At 37.4% G+C, this 20209-nt stretch overlaps 2 protein-coding genes across 5 annotated transcripts in view; both read right to left on the minus strand.

Annotated features, from left to right (window-relative positions):
- strip2 (striatin interacting protein 2) overlaps positions 1-4776 on the minus strand; it is a 48527-nt gene extending 43751 nt beyond the window's left edge. Inside the window, exon 1 of one of the 4 annotated variants that reach the window (XM_079817973.1) lies at positions 4654-4776. In XM_079817973.1, the coding sequence (XP_079674099.1) occupies positions 4654-4677 (24 nt within the window). In that variant the 5' untranslated portion in view covers positions 4678-4776. Of the gene's footprint in view, positions 1-4563 lie in introns of all 4 variants that reach the window. The other 3 variants (XM_079817974.1, XM_079817971.1, XM_079817972.1) reach the window with 3 other exon arrangements.
- Positions 4777-9269: 4493 nt separating this feature from the next.
- ahcyl2b (adenosylhomocysteinase like 2b) overlaps positions 9270-20209 on the minus strand; it is a 60310-nt gene continuing 49370 nt past the window's right edge. Inside the window, exons 12-17 of the mRNA XM_079817532.1 lie at positions 19765-19859; positions 18446-18544; positions 16432-16500; positions 15976-16054; positions 12680-12800; positions 9270-10532 (exon numbers count right to left, since the gene is read on the minus strand). Of these exons, the coding sequence (XP_079673658.1) occupies positions 10526-10532; positions 12680-12800; positions 15976-16054; positions 16432-16500; positions 18446-18544; positions 19765-19859 (470 nt within the window). The 3' untranslated portion in view covers positions 9270-10525. The remainder of the gene's footprint in view (positions 10533-12679; positions 12801-15975; positions 16055-16431; positions 16501-18445; positions 18545-19764; positions 19860-20209) is intronic.

Genomic DNA, 20209 nt, shown 5'->3' on the forward strand with positions numbered 1-20209 from the left:
CATGTTTTTTTTTTTTGGGGGGGGGGGGTAATGGCCTCTTTTTGCCACCCACCCGTACAGGCCAGCATTATGCGCAACCCTTCACAATGAGATTGAAAGAGCTCTTGATATTGTTGGACTCTGTTCTCAGGTCTTAAACTCGGTGCCTTTTCTAAGTGATCGTTGACCCCTCTCGATTTTCTCATAGAGTGCTTTTACTGTAATCTTTCCTTTGACAGCTATAAGCTAGAAATACATTAATGACTTTCCTGGCAGCGGCCAATCGAGGAAACTTAAAATAGGTCCCCTTAACTAAAACTATTCAATACATTTCTGTTAATTGAAATAAAGCTGAAATAAAGAAATATTGGTTAAAAAAAACTTGAATATTAGAAATGTTGCCTTTGCGAAAAAAAATAACACTACATTTTACTTTAAATGGATAATGCATTATGGGGAAAATATACATTTCGGATATGATCATCATAATGCGTGTGCAGATTTTATGCATGCATGTGCAGTTGTGCACACAAAACTAATGATTTCTAATGTTTACCCTCTTCTCTCTTTCACAGACATGTGTAGCACAGTCAGGAGCATTTTATTTTGGTCCTCAGGAGCAGATGGCATTGATACTCATGGTGAACGCCTCTAACTGAGAGCAGGAGCGAGAGAGAGAGAGATGGGCTTTCCTTTTGACAGCGTTACCAACAACTTCCCTAAAGGTTATACTCCCACTCGGATCTCCCAGAAGCAGAACTCTCATGTCTGATTCAAAGCAATGATACTGATGGTTTCAGAAGAAAAAAAACAAGGCAGGTCAAGGGCCAAAACGTCTGATAGAAAGGCAAACTGTGGATACTTAGAAACTAGAACAACGTCCAGTAAACAAAATACTAGGGCTGTCAAAAGATTAATCGCGATTAATCGCATCCAAAATAAAAGTTTGTGTTTACATAATATATGTGTGTGTACTCTGTTAATTATTATTTATATATAAATACACACACATTCATCTATATATTTAAGAAATATTTGCATGTATATACTGTATATACATTTATATAATCTATAATATATATATAAATATAAATGTTTTATATATAAAAAATAATATTTACACACACACACACACACAAGAAAAAAATTATTTGTATAAATAAAACATTTATATTTATACATTTATACATTATATAAATGTATATACAGTATATACATGCAAATATTTCTTAAATATATAGATGAATGTGTGTGTATTTATATATATAAATAATAATTAACAGACTACACACACACATATATTATGTAAACACAAACTTTTATTTTGGATGCGATTAATCGCGATTAATCTTTTGAAAGCCCAACCAAATACACATTTATGCCGCGAATCGGATTACTCAGAAACGCACAGACGTCTTTTAAGGAACATTTATTTGTTCATCTCTCAATCATCATGCTATTGCATTGCATTAAATGTTTATTATATTATATTATAATAAAACTAGAGAGCTTTGATCATAAAATGAAGCATTTAAATGTCATCTTACTAAGACATATTACTGAGTGATGACTGATATTTATATGCATTTTAAGTCTGAAGTCTGCTATACTGTTATAAAGATCTCATTGATTTACATTACAAGCTATTAGAATTTCATCCAAGTTTTTGGCCATATAAATATCAGCAGCTGCAGTAAAATGATTTTCCTCAAACATGATTTTCATGATTTTAGCTCAAACATTAGAGCATGGCACTAGCAACGCCAATGTCATGGGTTTGATTCCCACGGAAAGCAAGAACTGACTAAATGTAAAATGTGTACCTTGAATGCAATGCAAGTCGCTTTGGATAAAAGCGTCTGCCAAATGCATAAAATGTAAATTGCATATTTTTGCTCAGTTTGGATTTCTAAATAAATCTGAGGCGTTTTTCCTCAAATAGGAGCTCCATATTCTCACTATACCATAATATGAGTCATAAACACCTGATGTATCAAATATGATACTCAGTAAAAAAAACAAAGGCATTACAGGGTAAAATTTTTCCAGGTTTCTAGTTATATTCTGAGTATATTAACATCAAATTCAACACAGAATCCAAAGTGCAGCTGAATTAAAGCCCAACCAAACCATAACCTAGAGCTACTGAAGAATAGTTGCACACGAAACAAACTGAAATAAATCTCAAATCTCAAAACGTGGCTGCACGATGTGGTTCCCTGTGCCAGCATCAACCTACTGGACCAAAACCCAAAAGATGCCAGTCCATATTCATCATTTATTATTCATAACTCATTTAATGCTGCCAGATACAATAATTCATCACTAATATGAATATGCACACACCATTAGTTCAAGCACAGAGCTTCACATCCAGTATATTCTGGTTTAATGTCAGATCACTCACATATTTGACCTTTGAGTTTCACTCCTTGTCATAAACTCCAGTCATGCACATCATTTTAAGGCTTTTTGTGTACATTCAAACCGCCTCCCAGCGCTGTCCTAGAATATTTTTGCCGCAGGAGGAAAACACGCTCTAATTCCTCAAAAAAAAAGGGAAAAACATTCAATATGCTCAATGATCACGGTCGAGGAATTCATTACCATAACTTCACTAGGCTGGACATATTCCAGCACAATATGCCTTACTGTCCTTGAAGACTGAATATGCCCTGCGCTGTGCCAAAAAGAGACTCAAATATGCATTTGCCTGCGTTTATTTTTAATGACTGATAAATAATGTTCATATGTTGGAAAGAAGGAGTAGATTTTAGTGTGCAGTCTTTGGATGGATGGATGGATGGATGGATGGATGGATGGATGGATGGATGGATGAGACCTAGATTCTATGGACTACACCTTTATATGAATGGATGGACTGGACCGATGGATGGACTACACCTTTATATGAATGGATGGACTGGACCGATGGATGGATGGATGGATGGACGGACGGACGGACGGACGGACGGATGGATGGACAGACCAGACCTCTATATGCATGGATGGATGGATGGATGGATGGATGGATGGATGGACAGATTGATAGGCTAGACCTCTATATGGATGGATGGACAGACTGATAGGCTAGACCTCTATATGGATGGACAGATGGATTGATAGGCTAGACCTCTATATGGATGGATGGATTGATAGGCTAGACCTCTACATGGATGGACAGACTGATAGGCTAGACCTCTATATGGATGGATGAATGGACTGGACCGATGGATGGATGGATGGATGGACGGACGGACGGATGAACGGACAGACGAACAGGCAGACCTCTATATGGATCGATGGATGGAGGGATTGATAGGCTAAACCTCTATATGGATGGATGGATGGAATGGACCGATGGATGGATGGACGGATGAATAGGCAGACCTCTATATGGATGGATGGATGGACTGGACTGATGGATGGATGGACGGATGAACAGACGGACAGACAGACCTCTATATGGATGGATGGATGGAATGGACCGATGGATGGATGGACGGAGGGATTGATAGGCTAAACCTCTATATGGATGGATGGATGGATGGACGGATGAACGGACGGACAGACAGACCTCTATATGGATGGATGGATGGAGGGATTGATAGGCTAGACCTCTATATGGATGGATGGATGTATGGATGGACAGATTGATAGGCTAGACCTCTATATGGATGGATGGATGGATGTATGGATGGACAGATTGATAGGCTAGACCTGTATACAGATGGATTGATGGATGGACTAGACCTCTTTATGGATGGACGGATGGATTGATAGGCTAGACCTCTATATGGATGGACAGATGGATGGTTGGACGGATGAACAGACAGACTAGACCTCTATATGAATGGACGGATGGATAGATTGATAGGCTAGACCTCTATATGGATGGATGACTGGACCTATGGATGGATGGACAGACAGGTCTATTGACCACCTTAAAGCCCAATATCACAAAAAATATTTTATAATACAAGGCTAATATCAGTCAAACTTATAAAAACATATCTATAGCATAATGAATTGGAATGTGTGACCACTCACAGTGATGGGTTAATTTGATTATACACATGTAGATGAAAAGCCAAATGCATACAGTCTCAGCATTGTAAATGCGCATGTGCACATACACATACAGTGGAAGAAGTGGGAATTAAAGACAGAAACAAATGCACCCTTCATGTTTCCCCTTCAAAAGGCATGCACATGAAACGCATGAATATCCCCTATAAAACCATCAGCCAGTCACACCGGATCAAATTCCTAAGGAGAAGGTATTTTTAGCACCATGCATGTTTCTAAAATAACAACTCGAGGCATTTAAAAGCCCCCAGCAACAAGCCACCTTACACACACACACACACACACACACACACACACACACACACACACACACACACACACACACACACACACACACACACACACACACACACACACACACACACACACACACACACACACACACACACACACACACACACACACACACACACACACACACACACACACACACACACACACACACACACACACACACCCCTCTACCCCTGCAAACTGTCAGTGTGCTCGGATTACCTCCGAATCCTTCAGCTGATGGCAGAACCCATCGCTCTCTTGAGCCAGAGACTTCTGTCTGTTACTGTTAGAATCATTAAGTAAAGGTACCTCCATGTCGTCGGTCTGCTGCATCTGTCAGGCTGTTGGATGTGTGTTTTCGCCGCACGGAAATACACTGTCACACTGGAACAGACGCTGCTGGACTCCACGTTCAGAATTATATCCGGCCCCGCCGCTCTGATTGGCTGTTGACTTAACGCCTGCGGTGAGCCACGCCCACTACGCACTTGACCAAGAAAATGCAGGTGCTACTACAGACTGTAAAAACTATGCACATCATACGACTCTACTTTAAACAGTAATGAACACAAACAAGCAAACGAATTATGAGATTTTACTTTAATTTATTTACTTAAACGTTGTAATTTTAATAGTTTTATCCTTTAAAGATGTCATATCGTATATTCTGGTGATTAATAAAAATAAAAACAAATAGAGAGCACATCGTAATGAATGCTTTTCCATTTAAAAAAACTGACCATAATTCTCTCAGAATGTACTAATTTTTATAAATGTTTATTTTGGCTTTAAATTGAGGCTAATAAACGTAATGTCTTGCTTTTCTATGTAATATATGAGGGTGTGGAATCACCACAATTCAGCTTCTCAAATGGTTGAACTTAATTTAAATAAATAAATAAAAAATTAAACACCCGTGTGCATACACAGCTTGAGTAGCTTAATAGTTATATATATAGGCTATATATATATATATATATATATATATATATATATATATATATATATATATATATATATATATATATATATATATATATATATATATATATATATATATATATATATATACGGAAATTAAGTAGTCACTCAAATAAAGACAAGTGGGCCCTTAGAGAATGCAGTTGTGATGCAGCTAAACAAAGTGCTATTATTCACATTGAGGAACAGAAAGAACACTGAGTTTTCTTCTCTACATCTAGAAAGAGCCACATTGTGACAGGGACACGTTCGGCATGGCGGTGTCAACACATAAATCAAGCCAAATGGGAATGAAGCTTCAATAAACATTTTAATTTAAAAGTGCGACAGAAAAGGTTAAAGACTGGCTGTGAGGTGAAATGCATTTCTGCACCAATGGGGAAAACCCCACAGCTTTATCTCGTCGATGCAACATTTGTAAACAAACGTGTAGGGTCACACCAGTCTATGGGTCACACTTGTAACTTATACGCATACGCATGCCGTCACAAATTCACGTTTTTTTTAGGCGATAACGCTATAATTTTTAACTTTAAAGCTGGTTTTCAAAAAAATGTGTTTGCAAGGCACCCAAAACGCAATTGTCGTGTAAATGAACTACCAAAACGCATAAAAAGTTTTCCGTTTTAAGTTGAAATGTTCAAAAGGTAAATCCCCCTTCTATCCATTAATTAGAATGAAGATTTAAATAATAATATTCAAGCTAAAATGCTAACATAAATTAACCGGTTTTGTTTCATTAAAAATATTATTTAACATCACTGAATCCATATCGATTTATAAACATATTTATAACTAAAGTTTATAAACTATGCATTACTTCAGATGGAAAGCCTTTTGTGTGCATGTATCCTGAAGGTGTGTGTGGCAACAGCAACTGTTCTCGTTATTTGCATACAGTACATATCCCCCAAACCATCATGTGTCCAGAATAAACACCCACTGTTTACACTGTCCAATTATAACTCTGATGACCTCATGTCCAGGAATATACTAAGTGAGCTCACCAAGAATAACATAAGCTTACCTTATTTTTAGGTGGCAGCCAAGTTAAAATGTGAGATACTTTCCTAAAGGCATCATAACAGTTTCGCCCACTTTTCACTGGGATGTCCAGAGCATTTAACCCCCCCTTAAAGACAATCCTCCTAAATTAGGCCTGACACAGAGCAGTTCTCCCATCCATCTTGAACACTTTCAGGAAATTAAAGGAAGCCGAAGCTGAGCGCTTATTCACTGTCTACAAACAAGCGGTCTCCTCATCGCAGAAATTAAAGGATGGAGTCAAGCTTACACTGGGAAAGAATTGAGAGGTGTGCAATAATCAAATACATTTGAAATCAATCATACGCACATCAAAAAAGTTTTTTTTTAATAACAACATGCATGAATTAGATAAAAACTAGCCTAAAATATGTGCACAAGTATTTCCTGGGTCATTCTTTACTACTTTCAGCATTCGAGGGTTAACGCCGGTATGATGTCATTGACAGGAGACGCAGGGACACGGTCCGTGTCCTGGTTAAAACTGCTTATTTCTCTGGATTTAAACATTCTTGGAAACATTTGGGATAAAGTAGGCTACACGTCAACAAATTATATATAACACTGTTGTAGTGGTCTTTGGATATTTTAATCCATAAATCCTAACATATTGTGCCTTTAAACCAAGATACACTTTCTTGAGAAGCAATATAAGAGATAAGTCTTATTTTCTGATAAAAGGATCAAAATTAAGTGAGGTTATGCTTAAAAAAATCTGCCAGAAAAATAGCCCTTAGGCCTACTCAATTCAAAGGGAAAACACGATTATATGTCTTACCCTATTGACAGATATTTTAGTTTAAAGCAAAAACTCACTTGATTTTGATCATTATTTTTGCTTCTCAAATAAATGTATCTTGCTTATTTATGCTGGAAACCAAGATAAAAATACTAAGAATAAAAAATATATAGTTATAGGCTTATAATTGTTATTTTTGCAGTATAATAATCTGATTTCACGCGAAACAAAAAAATACCGCAGTCGGTAATACCTGCAAAAAAATCTTTTTTACATTTGTGATTTTTATTTTTGTTCCTCAAGATTACAGATTATTGCTCATCTACCAGCACTTGCAATATTTAAACATCGTTGACAACTCATCATTAAAGACTTTCTTATTTGTAGTGAAGATTTACAACAATAAATATACAGATGTTCGAACGTCTTCATGTCAACGCTCATTCTCCATAAGAGGTGCTGGTGTTGATCCCATGCGCTCCACGTGGTTATAAAACCATCCCGAAAAATCCCAGGCCTGGAACCACCATGTACTGCCACACGGCAGCAAAGACACCGGTCTGTGCACACGAGCCTCTTTAAACACAGTGTAATTCACACGCGCGCACACACACGCACAAAAAAGAAAAATTAAGACAATAGGTTGAACACATTTGCACAAGACGTACACTAACTGATGTGCTTCAGTACATAGAGTGTGTGTTAAAGGAACACGCCGACTTTTTGGGACTTTAGCTTATTCATCGTATCCCCCAGAGTTAGATAAGTCCATACACACCATTCTCATCTCCTTGCGTGCCTTAACTCTGTCTGACGCACCCACCGCTAGCCTAGCTTAGCACAAAGACTGGAGGTAAATGGCTCCAGCTAGCATGAAGATGAGAATGGTATGTATGGACCTATCTAACTCTGGGGGATACAGTGAATCAACTAAAGTCCCAAAAAGTTGGCGTGTTCCTTTAAGAACGTGACAGGAGGATTATTGAAAAGATATGGGGTATCGACACATTTACATTTCTACAGTAGACGCTCTGAACACAAACTACAGATGAGCAGCACATACTAACAACGGAAGAACAATTATTGAACCAGTCTTGTGTCTGTAGAGAAAGCAAACGTGTGGGAGAAAACGTAACACTGTTATATGCCTTTAGTGTTTTGTAAAGTTGCACTGAAAAGAAAAGAAATCGTACTCAGCATTTTTCGTCTCATTTCCAGTACAAATGTCTCAACATCCTTAAATCAAAATGCAACCATTGCAGATTCAAAAGGATATTACTAATATATGTTGTTTGAAAACATTTCAGAGTAGCTAATACTGTTTTGAGCAGTCATGAGTTAAAAGTTCACCGGAATTTCATTAAATTCACTGTAATTCTCATATTATAATGTTCTTAATTTCATATAGTGATATTTTCAAATCAAATACATTTCTCAAATATTGATAAAAATATACATTTTCTTGAATCGCACTATAGTTTTTGCTGTAGAAATTGTACATTTCAAAGAATTTCACATTTTTAAAAAATGAACAACGGGGTAAATGTAGAAATAGCATGGTAAAAACATGGTAAGTTTGCACATTCACTCATTAATAAGAAGTTACCGATCAGATATAATATAGTTTGGGCTGAAAAATATTAAGCTGTGACTGTTTTATAAGCTTACGTTGCGGCATATACAGTTTTCAATGCATTACAAGAGCGAGTTTATGCTTAAAATCAATAAATGCCTGCTAATGAGGTCCGACAAATAACCTGGTTTTCCCTTTGAGTTAAATCACTGGCAGTTTTTATTTCTCTTTTTTAAAGCGTAAACTTTCACATTTTCAGAAAACAAGCAAATGCATCTTGATTTAAGAACGTCTCAATATTTGTACTGAAACTCAAAAATATTGAGTAGGAAAATAATTTTGCAGTATGACTATAAGCAGCCTAAAGTAATGTACAGTAATGTAATGGTTAATCGTATAACAAGGACCATAAGCAGGACAAAAGCACCGGCTAATTGACACCTACACAACATGTGACAGTCCTGAGCAAAGGAAAGTGACGCCATATTAAACAGGAAACGGGTAAAAAGTAATTTCGATTCCCTTTATGACAAACACAGATGGCAAAGAGAAGATAAATATCTGCCATAAAGACTTTCAGAAGTATAGTAAAATAAAGGTCCCAATTTTATTAGATTTGAATATCCCAGTCACAAAGGCAGCATTTGCTCTACAGGCCTGCAAACAGCAAAGCTTTCCTTCAATCCTCTGAAATGAGTACACAGTTGGTCTTGGCTTCATTTAACACACACACATCTCTCTCCCATCGAGGACCTGGAAAGAAACTCGGTACCGGATTAACTGTACATTTGGTATCTCATTGATATAGGCTCTACTTCACAGTATATAAAACAAGGGTTTCATTCAATTTCATATTACACTAGAGTATCTTGTAACATTTAATTGCTTATTTTTATAATGATAGACAGAGGATGAGTTCATAGGAACAAAAGATGATGGCAGAAGGAAAAGATAAAAAAAAAAACGAGTATAAATATCTTAATATACACCCCTGTGATTACACAGCCTGACGAGATTCAGCAATAACGTGGATAGATTTGTGAACGCGCACAGTTTGAGCGTTTTCCATCTCAAACATCAATACTGACGTTCTTGAAAACGGTGTTGCTTTTGGGAGGGAAATTTGAAATGCTAAAGCCTCGGCCAATGAGCTTCCAGTCTATATGAACGGTGGGGATAAGCCCTGCCCCCGAATCGTTCACAATCCAGTTACATTTCAACAGCTTTTATTTAGAACCAAGAGAGCGCGAAAATGTTAAAATCGGCCGTAAAAATTAATACAAGTTTTAAAAAAACAAATGACAACAAAAGAATAGTGTGATCAACTAAAAGAAACGATTTCAAGCCCTGCGCCCGACCGTAATTCTGTCCCACCCCCCCCGTTTTATATAAAGAAAAAATCATCATGTAGAAAACAAGAGAACAGGACTGCATGCAAGTGGCATGTCCATGACTAAATCATCAGGTATGATTGAACATTTTCTTTTTTTTTTTTTGTCTTTACCGGAACTTAAACAATAAAAGATCTCTAAATGGATTACGTACAGCTAACACGTGAAGCTAAGAAAAGATGAAACGCTGAAATCTCCATGAAAACGTTGCTAGGTTGCACCACTGGCAGTAGCAGCTCATAAAAGGTTAGCTATGTTATTCTAGCGTAAAATAAATAAATACTGCCGTAGCGCTAATTAGCCACGCCCTTCACCCACCCAACCAATCAGATCAGGGCTTCTCCCTCCCCTTCAAAGGCAGGCTGTGACACACAGCTCTGTCTCGCCTTCGTCTGTATGAATTATGGAGTCTTGGGAATTTCTGCAGTCTTCGTTTCCCATCTGTAAATGCATCTAGTACCTAAAAATAAAACATTACAAATGGTTAAAAACAGACAGGTTGAGGAGTTTTTAAAGTGCCCCTATTATGCTATTGCTAGTTTTCTACAACAGGTTTAACATAAAACACTTTACTTTTCTCACTGTGTCTGAAACGCTTTGATAAAGGATTCGGTTTCTCTAAACCCCTCCTTTCCAAGAGTCTACTCTGCTCTGATTGGTCAGATGTAGGGTTGGGTATCGTTTGGGTTTTTTATGATACCGGTGCCTAAACCGATACTTCTTTTTTTTTTTAGAGCCACAAAACGAGATGGATGAGATTAAAGAATGCCTTTTTATTTAATTTTAATTATTTTAATTGAACAATTTATTACAAGTTTAAAGTATACTTAAATATATAAATTAAAAAAACACAATTTACTTAACAAATTCACAGTAAAAACTAAGCCTAAACTACAATAGGCCTAATTTAACACTAAATAACTGTTACACTGCAGTACTAATAACAGCAAAGTAGTTGGTATTCAAGGATCAGCTTTATTTGACAGAAATATGACCATATTCTCTGGCTAAATATTTTAGAATATTATATATCGCCTTATTGTTTCCATGGCGACAGATGTATTGGGTTTATTTCGTTTTTTAATTTTTTATTCAAAATATTCACAAACTTAATTACTTAACAATTAACTGTGTCACGAACTATCTGATATTCTGATTTTCAAATAGGCTTTGTGTAAGTGAATGTGTGTTAGTTGATCTATGATTAGGGTTGGGTCTCGTTTGGTTTTTTTTGCCAAACCGATACTTTTAAAACGGTACCGGTGCCTAAACCGATACTTAAAAAAAAAAAAAGAAGAGCCACAAAACGAAGTGGATGAGATTAAAGAGTGGCTTTTTATTTATTTATTTTTAATTATTATTTAAATTGAACAATTAATTACAAGTTTAAAGTATACTTAAATATATAAATAAATACAAAACACAATTTACTTAACAAATTCACAGTAAAACTAAAGCCACCTAACCCAACTACAACAGGCCTAATTTAACTCTAAATAACAGTTACAGTAATAGCAACAGTAGTCTTTATTCTTGGTCTGCTACAAACCAGCTTCAAGCTTCAGCTTCATTTTGCAGAAATATGACCATATTCTCTGGCTAAATATATTAGAACGCATCGCATTATTGTTTCCATGGCGACGCGTCATGCTTCTCACATGACACACAGCAGCCACAATAGCGCTGTATGACAGCTCAGCTGTATCGCGTTTATTTCGTTTTTTCTTTTTTATTCAAAATATTCACAAAATTGCTAACTATGTCATGAACTATCTGATATTCTGATTTTCAAATATGTGTGAGTGAATGTGTGTTAGCTGATCTATACTGCGCCTCAGAGAATCGGATCTGTCGGATTTACATCACGTAAATTAATTCACGTGTCACGAAACGCATGAAAGCAAGTGACCGCTGCTGAACTAGAGTAAACTATAGAGTTACTATATAATGTGTATCTGATATGAATAAAACATCTAGTCAAGTTATAACTGTCTGAAAGGATTGTTATTGCCGCTTCTATAGACATCAGTGTGTATTTTTGCTAGTACTTATGAGCGTTTAAATGTCTGAAACCTAAAATAAACATTATGTGGTTGAAAACACAGTAGTTGTGATATGTGACGAGCGCTGAGCACATCGGTCTCTGGCTCGGCGCCAGCCAAAGAGTGAAAGCACGTTTGAATTTAAGTGGCACCGAAATCTGCGTTCTGATTCGGTCCGCTTACATCCCATATTGGCATCGGGTTTTGGTACCCAACCCTAGTCAGATGATCCAGTCTGTTGTGATTGGTCTACTCTGCTCTGTTTGTTCAGACGGCCCAGTCTGTTGTGATTGGTCTACCCTGCTCTGATGGGCAGGTCAAAGTAGACGTCGTTCACAGGCCGCCATTGAGGAACATGCGTAGGTATGTAACAGGAAGTGAGACTGGAATTACAGACAACTCGTTTCAGGCAGTTCAGAATCGGTTCCTTCTTTTAGGAGACAATGACTTAATTTATCATGCAATTTGATCTTTAAAACTTGAAAAGGTAATCATGAAAGGTAATCATTGAAAAAGCATAATAGGGACACTTTTAATCAAACTATTTTTCCAAGCAGCTGCTGACCTGTAGTAGTTTGGCTTAAAGGGTCCGTTCTTGTTCAGGCCGAGGTATTTGGCCTGTTCGTCAGATAGTTCAGTCAAGTGTGCATCAAACGTAGGGAGATGAAGGCTGGCCACATACTCATCTGCAAAAACAGCAGTTTAGTGTTTAAAAATTGTGCACCAAGAAAAGACACATCATTAATATAACTCGCTCATAAATTCTGCTCACTATTACGTTATACATAATACAAAAAAACAAATCATATTCAAAAAACATCTAATGATAGTTTACTTCTAGAATTTTTTTCCACCGAACCGAACCCTAGGCTTGCACTACATGCGCCTCCGCTGGTCAAACGTAACGCCGCCGCCGTTGATTATGGGAAGGTGTTTACTAGGTGGACTGTTCGACTACAGTCGGCTGTGAGAAAGTGAAAATGGAACTCGTGAACAGAAAATGTGTTGTTTGGCAGTACTTTCAGTCAAAAGAAGGCGATTCAAGTCGAGCTAAATGTTCAATTTGCAATGCCCTGAATGGACCCTAAACAACAGCCGCTGTTAAAACATTTGCGTATGAAACATCTGAAAGAATATGAGTTGTGCATGAAGGAATCTACAGACAGCAGCCAAAATGCAGCACCTTCGAGTAAGAAGGACAGTCATCCTAGCATAATGTTGCCTATTCTTAATTCAAATAAAATTAACTGCTGTAGGATGCTCATTTCGGTTAATTTTCCCAACCGCTGCTCATTATCCGATTATTAACCGTTAACTGATAAAATGATAATATTGACGAGTGTCTGTGAGCCGTTAAAAATAAAAACATTTCACAGGTTTATTTTACAGCGCAAACAGCAGCATACAGATCAGATCAAATATAAATAAAAATAATACAATAAATAGGCCAACACTAAATATTTTTCACTTAAATAATTACCAAATTAACATGACAACACGAAAATACACTGAATCTGTTTGAAGCTTTGAAGAACCGGAACAGTTTTTTGTCAAATAAAAATAGCAGGCCTACCTCAATCCACACCTTGTATGTTTTTTTTTTTTTTTTTAAAGTAACATGTCTAAGTGATGTGGGTTTGTCTGGAGCGCAGTCTGTTAACAGTTAAACCTGCGGCAGAAAACACCCTCTCAAGCCTGGTTGAGGCTGTTCTTTGAAACGACAAAGGGCGACTCGGGGGTAATTGTTCTATAATCCATCAGGAAACAGCGGCGAGAAGAACATACGTGACAGGGTTTACTAGGGATGCCACAATTCTCAATATAATATTGAACCGTTCGGTACGGCATTCACGGTTCAATACGCACTTGTGAATTGTTATACTCACGAAACACTATAGTTATTCACAATCAAGAAAGTTCATTATTTGTATGCGTTTTAAAGCCTCGCCGGCTCATTCGCGTGCGCGGTTTTAACATGCGCTTTTCCGAGCGTGCGCACTAAACGCCTGTCAAACACGTGATTACTGAACTAAGTAGTTGTCCTACTGCACTAATACTGTCAAATACAAACAAGGTTAACATAAACACAGTCGATTATGTCTAAAGTGAAAGTAAAATCGGCGTGTGTGTATATTAGATGCATGCAGGACTTAAATTGACAACAGCCTATAGTGTACACGCTGTCCTTAAAGGGGCAGTTCACCTCTAAAATGATGTCATTATTTACTCACTCAAATATTGTTCCAAACCTGTATTCATTTCTCGATGACAGAATTTTCATTTTTGAATGAACTATCCCTTTAATGTTAATACAACAACAAAAGACAAAGAGAAAATCACTCTTTGACAGAAAAACTACTACAGTAGCTTTAATAAGAATCAATGTATATTTTATAGTGAAGTCTATGTAGTGTTTTATTTTTACATTTATTCATTCAATTTCACACTTAAATTCTGCTGTACAGCTCTGAGCTGCCAGTGTAAATCTTTATATATATTTATTTTATTTTATATTATACAATACACTAGGAATGTGTACAAGGTACAAAGTTTTAAAGTTTAAGTAAGGTTTTTCAATTCTTTTAAGTAAAATAAAGAAAGAGTATTGCAATAAAAAATAGTCTTTTTTCTCCTCAACCTCTTACTGTTCTTGTCGCCTAAGAATAGAATAGCAAAAAAACTGATGTGACAAGCCATCAGCAGAACCGAACCGAACCGAAAACCGTGGTTAAAAACCGAGGTATGTATTGAACCGTGGACTAACTGTATTGTTGCATCCCTAGTGTTGACCAAAACCACACTACGAAAAGCCTTAAACAAGGCTTCAGATGGTCAGAGATAACGCCTCGCTAGAGTGGCCAGCCTCGGGAAACGCCTTTCTTTCCACTAGTCAGGAGCTTGTACCACTGCTGTATTTTAATACCGCATAACATATTTTGCAATTTGAGCATCATTACACTGCTGTGGACGTTGTTTACTTCATTAATGTGTTTACTGCGATAATGGACTGAGGATGGGAGTAGGATTCGGTATTCAGTTTCGGATCTTAACCAGTGGATTCGGTATTCGGCCAAACCGCAAAAATCTGAATTCGGTGCATCCCTAGTTTAGTCATGTGACATACTGTATCGACAAACATCAGTGTTTATACTTGCTATGAGCTAATCACGTTCACTGTGTTGCTAAAGATAAATGTACAATCTTTATATTACATTCCTGGAAAGATTACAGAAAATGTACTCGTAATTGCTGTTCTGTGGCAGTTGCGTTTAGACGATGATTTTAACGTTTTCCGAGTGGACCAGTAGCATTTTGAAAATTAACGTTTTAAATGTATCAGGATTAATGTAGACGTAGCCTCAGACAATTGAGGAAATCTTCCATCATAAAAGCGAATTTAACCGAGTATAATAAACGACTTCTATCTTTCCACCTCCTCTTAAAGAAGCAGTTCGGGATTCAAACTCTCATATATTTGCCTGTTCTGTGAGGATGAGCTGCAGGTTTGAATGAAGAAATGACAGAGCGGTGCAGTCTGCAGTGAGAAGTGGCAGCCGTTTGTGACAGCATGACCTATTTTCAGCTGTCTCCTGCTCCTCGGGGTCTATGCAGGATCCCACATGGCTACACTCTCTACCCTGTGTGCCGCAGAAAACACTGAATCTTTCAACAGGCTGAAAACATCCGTGCACGGCACAGGCTAAACCAATTACAGCGATTACACCCCTAGACAGCCATAATATTAACACAACACTTGAGGATTTCACTCAATTACTGGGTGTACTGCATGCGACACTTGTCTTAATGGAAGATAAGCAGCACAGATCTCTCAAAGAGTTAGCAGGGTTTATTTTTTCATACCCATTTTCTTAGGCAGCAGGTAGACGTCCTGTTTGTAGCGGCCTTCAGGAGCATTGTACAGCTCTATCAGAGCCAGAGCCTGGGGAAAAAGGAGCAAGAAATCAGTCACCATGACAACAGCAAGGCTGACACACACACACACACACACACACACACACACACACACACACACACACACACACACACACACACACACACACACACACACACACACACACACACACACACACACACACACACACACACACACACACACACACACACACACACACACACACACACACACACACACACACACACACACACACACACACACACACTTTTTAAGTGCCTGGGGTTCATACTCTCAAACAGCACACAAACTGAGAAACCCATTCTCTGATCGAACTAAAAAGCACAATACACATTTAATAAAGTCCTTTGTGTTAATTTTTCACTCTTTTCCTCTCTTCTCACCTGGGTAGTAGCCGTGATGGACAGCACAAAGGTAGGAACAGTGGAGCAGCTCAGATTTAGGAGACGACCCTGGAAAAATATATATATATTGGACTGTATAAGACATTAAAATGCTAACAAGCTATGTTTTCAATTAATCATTTCTTTTTTCTTCTTCTATATAATGCCTGTGTGAAGAACTCTGAATTACCACTGATGAAATAAATAAACTTGCCTATACAGACATACATCCCAGATATTTAGCAACACTATGTATAAAACAAATCTATTTAAAGGAACACTCCACTTTTTTTTTTTTTTTTTTTTTTTTTTTTTTTTAAATAGGCTCATTTTCCAACTCCCCTAGAGTTAAACAGTTAAGTTTTACCGTCGTCTAATCCATTCAGCCGATCTACGGGTCTGGCGGTAGCACTTTTAGCATAGCTTAGCATAGATCATGGAATCTGATTAGACCATTAGCATCTCACTCAAAAAATGACCAAAGAGTTTTTATATTTTTCCTATTTAAAACTTGACTCTTCTGTAGTTACATTGTGTAATAAGACCGAAGGAAAATGAAAAGTTGGCCGATATGGCTAGGAACTATACTCTCATTCCTGCGTAATAATCAAGGAACGTGTGCAGCGGCGCAATGATATTACACACAGCGCCTGAAAATATTCCCCAGCATGCTCTCTGTGTAAGCAGGTTGTCACATTGGTTATGTTGACGGAAGTTAGCTTGTTTTCAGGCGCTGTGTAATATCATTCAGTCCTAATCAGATTCAATGATCTATGCTAAGCTATGCTAAAAGTGCTACCGCTAGTCCCAGAGATCGACTGAATGGATTCAAAAACGGTAAAACTCAACTGTTTAACTCTAGGGGAGTTGGAAAATGAGCCTATTTTCAAAAAAAGTGGAGTGTTCCTTTAAATGCGTAAAGGCATTTATATATGGAGACATTTACCTCAATGAATGTAATTGTGATTAAGACATTATGAAGATGTAATTAAAGTGGTCCTATTATGCCATTTTAAAGGTTCCTACTTTTGTTTTGGAGTCACAATACATCCCACAGTCTCATAAACTACTATTACATGCCTTCAAGTTCAAAAAACACTTTCATTTGCTCATCATTTTCATTGCAGCAACAGCTCTTTTCTCAGTGTCTGAAACTGTTTGGTAAAGGATTTGGTCTCTCTAAACCTCTCCTTTTTGAAAGCATACTCTGCTCTGATTGGTCAGATGACCCAGTCTGTTGTGATTGGTCTACTCTGCTCTGATTGATCAGATGACCCAGTCTGTTGTGATTGGGCTGCTCTGCTCTGATTGGTCAGATAGCCCAGTCTGTTGTGATCGGTCTACTCTGCTCTGATTGGTCAGATGACCCAGTCTGTTGTGATCGGTCTACTCTGCTCTGATTGGTCAGATAGCCCAGTCTGTTGTGATCGGTCTACTCTGCTCTGATTGGTCAGATGACCCAGTCTGTTGTGATCGGTCTACTCTGCTCTGATTGGCCCAGTCTGTTGTGATCGGTCTACTCTGCTCTGATTGGCCCAGTCTGTTGTGATCGGTCTACTCTGCTCTGATTGGCCCAGTCTGTTGTGATCGGTCTACTCTGCTCTGATTGGTCAGATGGCCCAGTCTGTTGTGATTGTCTGTACAGTGTGTTTCGAAAACCCATCACCAATTACCATATCTGAATTTAAGCTCTCTCTCTCTCAGCATTTGATACACAAATGATACAAACAGTAACGATGGCGTCAATTTTACTGTATCAATCAATCAATCGTTTTCTCTACATGTCGACAACAAGACCCAAACTCTTCCTGGCCTCAGCTACAACTACAGTGTTTGAGGTCGGGTCAAAGTAATTGAATCGGTTCTTTCTTTTTGCAGACAATAACTATTTATCATGCACTTTGATCTTTGAAACTTTGCAGACGTTTTCCATTCACAAACAGCTTTATAAGACACTACAATGAAGGCAATATCTGAAAAATCATAATTTTAATAAAAAATGTCAATCTCAAACCTCCGCCAGCAGAACTATTCTCTTTCCATCAGGCCAGATGACATGGTCCACCTGCGATCTCACCCGCTCCCAGGTCAATTCAGGGGTCCGCAGACTGGCCTGAAAAGGAAATGTGTTAAAGGAATTTTGACAGCAAATTTTGATTTAGTTTTAGTCATAGTCTTTTGACTACAATGCCATTTAGTTTTAGTCATATTTTAGTCACCGGAATTGTTTTTAGTTTTAGTCGACTAAATCTACAGTAGATTTAGTCTCCAAAAATCTAATGAGTTTAGTTAAATTGTAATACATTAAGCATTTAAGCATTACATAACCGACTGTCACTTGAACTGACATTTTGACATTATTTTGTTTTTGACATTAAAAATACACGAAAGAGCTCAATTCACTTTTGTGTTTGTTTTTTAAAAACATCTATATAGTTTCTATAACTTTGTGTTTCTGTTTTAGTTAGTAGGCCATATCAGGTTAAGCTAAAGCTTCAATTAAGTTTGTTTATTTATTTTTTTAATTTCAGTTAACATTTATTTAATTTCAAGTAATTAAGATTTTTTTAATGGTTTTAGTTAACTATTAATACCATGATACTTTATTGAATAAGTGTCAAATACTGGTCTTTCCTCCTGACAATGAATTCAATTAAATACAGTTTATTGTGTAACCAAAAACAAATATATAATGCGTGACTTTTAATTATAAACAAGCTCGAAATACACATTGACTGAAATGTCTGCGCCTTACTATTGCAGTTGCAGGAACTCATTCAAGTTCACGAGATAAAATATGCATTGTTACAACCGTCTAAAACATATTACTATATAAGCATTACTATATATATATATATATATATATATATATATATATATATAAAGTAAACATTGTCATTATTCTTCAGCATTAGTTCATAAACAATTGCCTAGCATAAACGTGCGCTATTCATTGATTGTGAGCCGCTCTGGAGCGCTGGATTGGGGATGCGGGAGCATGTAGAAGCGCAACAGCTCCGTGTTTTCCAGCGGTTAGATCAGCACGTTCAAATCAAATGTGCGCATCTGTTACACAGGACATCGGTTCTGACTGGATCTCTTCCCTAATCGTCCCTCCCAAGCATTTTCGTCTCGTTTTTATTTGTTGACGAAAATGACAGTACGTTTTCGTCATAGTTTTTGTCATCCAACACTAGTTTTTATTTAGTTATCGTCTCGTTTTCGTCAGTGAAAAAGGTCGCTAAAACACTTACTCAGTAACCCTGTCCACTGACAGACGCTTATTATCAAATAAACATGTGAATACACTATGAGTTAGAGCAGTTCTCTCACCACATCAATCTCAGTATTGGAGTGGCCCATGTTGCAGACGATACAGCCGTTCTTCATGCGGTCCATGTACTCTCTTACTACCACATTTTTATTGCCTATGGACATAACACACAATAAGATTGAGATGAATGTGAATGAGAAACTCTGAACGCTTCTCGGTTCAGTTGATGAAGGGAGCTTTGGGAACGATATTGATCTGAAATGGCTCAAAGCGCCACACAATCCAGGAGGGTTCTCGTTCTCCACCTGTCTTTCCTTCATAGTACAACTAAATGGACCATGAATCAAGTTGAACCAAGTCTAAATGCAATTACTAAAAGTAATTTCATCCATAAGTGCAACATGCTGCCTACAGATTAAACTGTGATTCAGGTTTGACTCTTGAATGGTCCTGTTCATACTACAGTATATCTTACAGGAGAGATTTGAATCCGGTCTATAATCA

This window comes from Gobio gobio (genome assembly GCF_949357685.1).
Source record: "Gobio gobio genome assembly, chromosome: 5".
NCBI lineage: Eukaryota > Metazoa > Chordata > Actinopteri > Cypriniformes > Gobionidae > Gobio > Gobio gobio.